We start from the raw sequence: 7,300 nt of genomic DNA on the forward strand, positions 1-7,300 counted from the left end.
GATCTACAAATGATTATAGTGACTCTTATTTAGTGCACATGTGAATCAATTGTGAGCTTGTTGGGTATGTGTATATGTTAATTATTTCACTGCAGCTAGTCGTCAATTGCCACCCACCGTTGTCTTATTATTATTACTTCACAAAGTGCTTCACCCACAAGCAAGTTCTTTTCACTTGATATTGGTAATGCCGTATCATCCTTTCAGACGGAAAGCTGATAGTATCGCATGATGGGGCCTTCAAGGTCGCTACAACGGAGTGGCTCACGGCATATCAGAGCACACAGAGAACGCAGCTCAGCGGCCTGTTGAAATCCTTCTCAGCACAAACACTCTACATGAAAGATATGCTTTGAACCCATCGCTCAGCCATCCAGCATGGCAGGGAAATCGATGCTTCCAATCACTGCACCTGATGTCTAAAGAAATTATTGGGAAGCGCCGTCTTCCTTCTTTGCAGTGGTGAAAAGTAACTAAGTACATTTAATTAAGCACTGTAAGTATACTTTTGAGGTATTTGTACTTAAATGGAGTTTTTCCAATTTCTAATATTTTTACTTCTACTCCACTACATCTCGGAGCCAAATATTGTACTTTTACTCCACTACATTTACTTGAAAACTTTAGGTGCTAGTTACTTTGTAGATTTTGATTATTATTACAAAACATACATTCAGACCTATACCGTACATTACGGCCATTTGAAAATAGACGAGCTACAATTGTAGATCTGCTATTTTCTAAAGATTTTTATACACTTGAAATGGTATAGCGTGCATAATGAGTACTTTTACTTTTGGTTTGGTACCTTAAGTACATTTTTATGCCAATACTTTTGTACTTTTTGTGACTTTTTCTACATTGCAGTATTGATACTTTTACTTGAGTAAAACATTTGATTGTCTTTTCCACCACTGCTGTGCAGTAAGATCACATAATGTAGAACATTTTCAAACATGTTGTTTTCGGTCATAAAATAAGAGTTGTTTTGGAAAGACCTTTTTTAGATTATTTTGACAAAAATGGCAATTATGCCATAAGTCTGTAATCCCTCTGCCATGGAATGTGAGTGTTTTGTTCAAAGCGAGGTTTAACCACTCAAGCCTGATTTATACTGTCTCGTGCGACAAAGTAAAAATTCTACAAGCTCACATGTCGCATCACTAAACCTCAAGTGAGGAAAAATACAGGTTCCAATTGGCTCAAAGAAATTATAAAACCAGATACTGTAGAAATGCTGCACCCTTTTTGTTCCAGAAATGTCAAGCTTCAAGAAGGAGAAAAAGGTCAAAATAGTGACACCAGGGAAATGTGGTTAAGTCATGGAGATAAGCCTGCTGAGATAGAGTGCTGCCGAGATATCAAAAGATCACACCCGGAAGTGAGGGTCACTCTTATCATCGTACGTCATCATGATGCAACATGTCTATTTGCTCAGAGACATATGAGGTAAATTCTCCAATCATTGTCAATGGGAATTTGTGTAGGACAGAAATAGCCGATTTCCTGTCAGGTGAAAAGAAGACGCTTGGACTCCTCATGCACAGAAGGAAGCATGAGGTCTGTCCGCTTCGCCCCCCAGGTTGGCAGAGGAAGTGTAGCGCCCAGGATTACATTAGATAATTGACACTGGGTGAAAGAATGGGTTGCAAAATCGTGGGATAACAATTATATATATATAAATAAAAAAACATAAACGTGACGTAAAATGACGCAAACTTTCAATGGGAATTTAATGTTTGTGTAAGACTAGACAAAATCTACACTAATTCGCTGAATTTTGTCTAGTTCAGTTTGAGGTTCTCAACCACAAGAGGAAGCTTCATTATGATTATGAGTCACCTACTGTACAGTAAATTAATCTGAAAAAATGGTTACTTGAAAACCAAAGCTGCAACCATTTGTGATCTTGTTTTAGGTGTATTTGTATGCTGTGTTCCCTATGTAATGTTATGTAAATGTATTCCACTGTTTGTCTGTCTGTTTTCTTTTTTTGTGTTTCTTTGTGAGGACTGCGGATGAAAACTAGCATCTTTGCTATACAGTATTTACGTCCATGTGACGTCCATTAATATGCATTGTCGTCCAAATGAACAAATAAGGTAAAGTAAAGTAGATGCAGGCAGAGAATCACACAACAGTGATCTCTAAAACCAAGATGGAAATGTATCTTCCACCAGTCTATTTTTTACTTCATTCATTATTGGTCGGAAAAAGTAGTGCCTCTAAATATTAATATTTTATTTTACTTGAAATAGGCATTCGTCACAAAGCTTAAATGCAGGTTAAAATATGTTTTTTTTTTTCAAGACGGTTTACTTCTCTAGTTTTTGACCACAAAGGAAAGAGAAATAATAATAATCATATTTGCAAGGAGCTACTATCGCATTACCATGCGTATTTATTTATTTATTTTTATACGCCAGGGTAAAAGTGGTTAAGCTAAATTAGCTGTTGCAGTCCTGTAGGCCAGAGGCGTAGGCAACCTTTGGCACCGATGCCAACATTGGCACAAAGGAGGGTGATCACTGGCACACTGGCACAAGTGTGAGAGAGAGGATTAAAAAAAAAATGTAGTCAAATAAATGAAGTCCCTCACATTTTGTACGTAAATTACATCCTGCACATAATTCTACATTCATTAAAACGCTGAACTCTGACTGCATGACTGAGGGAGACTGGGAGATAGGTGGGGCTAATGATCATTATAAAAAGGTTATTTATACTGTATTTGTGGACAATAAAAAATAAGTTGGATTCTTTTAATGTGGTGTCATTAAAAAATTATGTCGACATGGCACTCCGACTATCTTCCATAGAAACTAAAGACATGGCACTATATTTCCACATGCACTCACTCCAGAGGGCCGCATTGCACATTACTGTCATAGTAAAAAGCTGATCTACAAGCTTTTTTGCTATTTTTCACATAGAAACATAGCTTTTTCAGAAAACTGTCAGGATGTAGAAGACATTTTTAGAATCTGATCTCAGGTCAAAATGGGTCGCATGTGTCCCCCGGGCTGCCAGCTGACCCATGTACTGTATGGGTTATACGGGACCGAGTCGCGCCCCGTAGCGAAGCCCCGGACAGGTGGACTATATGGACTGGTGATGAATGGATGCTCAGTTGATCTTGGCTTGCATTGTTCAGTTGCCAGAGGGACGCCATGCAGTGAAACGTCCAGAGAGTACTATAAATATACAGTTGATGTGATGCACGTGAAAGACCCTGGGGATGGTGGAGGTTAGCAGTGAGATGTCACCGTGGCTGTCTGTAGAGATGGACTATATACTGTACGTTATGACTGACTGACTGCGTTCCATGCAGGAAAACACTGCTTTTCTTTGCATCGCTTCTCCCATTTCCCTCTGTTTATCACCGTCATGATGCAAACACGCACGCAAGCACACACACACACACACACACACACACGCACCCATGCACACAAAGAGACGTGGATGTACAAGACATGTACATACACACACACACACACACACACACACACACACACACACACACACACACACACACACACACACACACACACACTGATGTGTGCACGCACAGTGCAGTGTACAGGATCACAGAGGTACAGTATACGCATATACGTAGGGGGGTACAGAGTGCGTTAAAGGAGAATTTCGGTCTAGAAGGCTTTGTTACCTTTATTTGTAGTTGTTACGTCCACACCAATGAGGTCCATGTTATTTTGTGCAAAAACCCATTATTGGCTAGGCTATCCCCCCTATACCATAAACCCTCAATGGGGGCGTGGGTTTTAGTGCTCATTCGCTTATTTCCATCAAAATAAGTAGTAAAGTGTGCCGCACGCTTGGGATACTATTTACATTATGAAGAGAGTATATATATACAAAAAAAAAGATTTTCGAGCGATGTAAATAAGCAAATTAGCACTTAATACAGTACACTCTGACGCAAACACACAGATAATAAACACAGTTACTCACCCTGCTGGGAGCTCCCTCTGGGATGGGGCGGAAACGGTGGAGGAGGGAGGGAGGGGGGGCAGACAGACGGGGGACGAGGGGGGGGGGGGGGGTGACAGAGAGAAAGTTTGACGTCAGTTCCGATAATAATAACCGTTACCCAGCCCAGCCAAGGTCAGGCTGAAGAACTCTCTAATGAAGATACAGACAGACCTGCTTTTGTGCATGATCCCAGTCTGCCCTCCGCCCCCCCCCCCCCTATACCCCCCCCCCCCCCTCTCTCTCTGCAGGCTCTGTGCTCCCCCTATTCTCTCTCACCTCTGCTCTCTCCACTCTGCCTCACCTCTCTCTCTCTCTCTGTCTCTGTTCCTCCATTAGACAAAGCTCTCCGTCTTTCTCCGTGTTCTCCTTCAACACTCATCTATCTCCCCATTCATTATCTCTCTCTCTCTCTCGCTCGCTCGCTCTCATGTGAGGATGGAAGAGAGACGCACACAGACACACGTGCAGACGTGCGTGCATGAGCGCACGCACACGTCGTACATACAGTACTTAGTGTACACTGTACAGTAGTGTCTATTCGTGTGCACGCGCAAAGGGCCGATGCCATTAATTGTCTCGTTGCTGTCGGGCAAGAGAAACCTCACATCTCCATATCTGTAACCGTTTATATATTTTTTTCTGTAAATTAATGAATGCCTTACTACTTCATCAGACAGAATAGTGTGTCGCACAAAACGTTTTAAAAATATATATTTTATAATAATAAAAATAAAAATCAGACCAGTCTTAAGTGAGTGGTGCAACAGCGCCCCGTTGTTGGTACCCTAACCCATTTTGGGGCGGGAACCCCTTTTGGTGTTAGCATTATGTTATGCTTTAGCTATTGAAGAATAGCTAAAACTCATAAGAACTCATAAGAATAGCTACAAACTCATAAGCTACGAGCTTGTAGGTCTGCTATTTTTGAAAAATCATATAGAAACATAGCTTTTTCAGAAAACTGTCAGGATGTAGAAGACATTTTTAGAATCTAATCTCAGGTCAAAATGGGATAAAACATGCACAGGGACACAGCCAGGGACGGACAGAGCTGGGCATTGGAGTGGCTGCCCCCTGTGGTTGCACCACTCAAAAAGGAAAAGCGTTTCAGCCCGACGGCAACGATATATATATATATAATATATATATATACACATACATACGGACACACTGATCTCTCTGTTTCTTATTCTCTGCTTTATCTTATCTCTCTCTCTCGCTCTATTTCTAGCTCCAGTCTCTCTTTCTTTAAATGAAACGGCCTCTTGGCCCAAAGCCTGAGAGAGAGAGGGGAAGAGAGAGAGAGAGCACAGAGATAAGATATTCTATGGAGGTGAATGCAAGTTCACAGGGTGTGTGTGTGTGTGTGTGTGTGTGTGTGTGTGTGTGTGTGTGTGTGTGTGTGTGTGTGTGTGTGTGTGTGTGTGTGCGCGTGCGTGTGTGCGTGTGTGCCCAGGGAGACACATTATTTCTCATATAATGCGTTTGCTCCGTCACTCTGACACTACATCTGTCGACACAGTGACAGGAACCTAAACAAATGAAACTTGGGAGTTCAAATTCAGTCAAAAGAAAAACGGTCTACGCAAATCATGTAGATCCTTTTAGATTAGCATAGCTTCTCCCTCAACAGGTCGTCTAGTTGATACAGTATACGTGCATATTATCTTTGCCCCAGACGACATCTTTCACTGTCATTTGGCGGCACAGCTCGTGTCCGACAGTTCTGCCGCCGTCCGTGAAAGAGGTCTGAGAGTTCTGGAGCTGCGTTGATTTGTGATTTCAAACCACACAACATATAGTGAATATGAATAAACACATTTGTGCATATCAGCGCACGCACGCACACACACACACACACACACACACACACACACACACACACACACACGCAGTTCAACCCTCTTAGATGGCTACACTCCTGCAGAAGCACAGTGTAAACATGTCACAAAGATCCAGTGTTTCCAGTGTTGAATAAAGTCCTGAATGCTCTCTTTAAGAGAGGCTCTGTACTGTCTGTCTGTCTGTCTGTGCGTGTGTGTGTGTGCGTGCGTGCGTTTAACTAACTAGCCACTATTGTATAACCTGACTCCACCAGATGGGGCAGTATTGAGTTCATAAGTTCACAAAGTATAGTTTGTGAAACAAGTGTGAAGCAAGCGTCTTCCATCTGGCGGAGTCAGCTTAACTATATTACGCTTCTGCAAAACATTAAATGAACTATAACAAAGTATCACTCGTATCTAGTAACAATATTTCTGGATAATGTTACTTTACTTATTTCCTCACAAAATAAATGCAAGTTCACGGACAGTAAAACGAGTGTTTTTAGTTCGGTACAGTGTGACGACTACGTCAACAAATAAAAACGTGACTAAAATGTTGGGGAGGGACTAGTGGAGAAGAAATCATTTCATGTCTGGTTGCACTCGGTGTTGCGCTCTGAAAATAGCCGATCTACAAGCTCACATTTTCAGCGTGCAACAAAGTGTCCAATCTGCCATCATGACGCCATCAAGGCCCGCCAAAATGCATTTTAGTCGGCAAAATCGACTGTAGATTTAGTCGTCTAAAATCTTATGACATTTAGTCGACTAAAACTAGACTAACACTAAAACATTCCAGGTGACTAAAATGTGACTAAAACTAAATGAAAACTATTCAAGAGAGACTATGACTAAAGCTAAAATCGAAATGTTCTGCCAAAAACAACACTGCATTTCAAAATCGATTGTAGATTTAGTCGACTAAAATCGTACGATATTCAGTCGACGAAAAAACACTAGACCGACACTCAAACATTTCGGCTGACTAAAATATGACAAATAAAAATGCGTATTAACCCATTCTGGGCGGGAATCCCTTTTGGTGTTAGCATTGTGTCATGCTTTAGCTATTGAAAAATAGCAGATCTACAAGCTCATAGCGCGCCACCGAGTGGCGCGCTACGAGCTTGTAGGTCTGCTATTTTGGAAAAATCAAAGACATTTTTAGAATCTGATCTCAGGTCAGAATGGGTTAATAATGAAACTGTCAGAATGTAATAGACATTTTTAGAATCTGATCTCAGGTCAGAATGGGTCTATGAACCGGTGGCGGTGGTATATATACCTCTGAGGTGCTCGGCGTCCAGGTGGTTGCGGTCGTCCTTGGCGCCCAGCGCCAGGTGGGCAGACACGCCCAGCGCCCCGGTCAGGGCCAGCAGCCCGGAGCCGCCGGCGCCCCCTAGGGCCAGGCCCTGGGGGTGGGGCGTCAGGGGGATGCCGGGGGCGTGGTGAGACAGGTGCTGGAGCTGCTGCTGCTGATG

The 7,300-nt window shown here is 42.2% G+C and overlaps 1 protein-coding gene across 1 annotated transcript in view; it reads right to left on the reverse strand.

Annotated features, from left to right (window-relative positions):
• Positions 1-7,300, reverse strand: part of tle2b (TLE family member 2, transcriptional corepressor b) — a 102,909-nt gene that overhangs the window by 34,371 nt on the left and 61,238 nt on the right. Inside the window, exons 10-11 of the mRNA XM_083766618.1 lie at positions 7,105-7,294; positions 3,973-3,989 (exon numbers count right to left, since the gene is read on the reverse strand). Of these exons, the coding sequence (XP_083622744.1) occupies positions 3,973-3,989; positions 7,105-7,294 (207 nt within the window). The remainder of the gene's footprint in view (positions 1-3,972; positions 3,990-7,104; positions 7,295-7,300) is intronic.

Source organism: Protomyctophum parallelum (genome assembly GCF_964188405.1).
Source record: "Protomyctophum parallelum genome assembly, chromosome: 6".
NCBI lineage: Eukaryota > Metazoa > Chordata > Actinopteri > Myctophiformes > Myctophidae > Protomyctophum > Protomyctophum parallelum.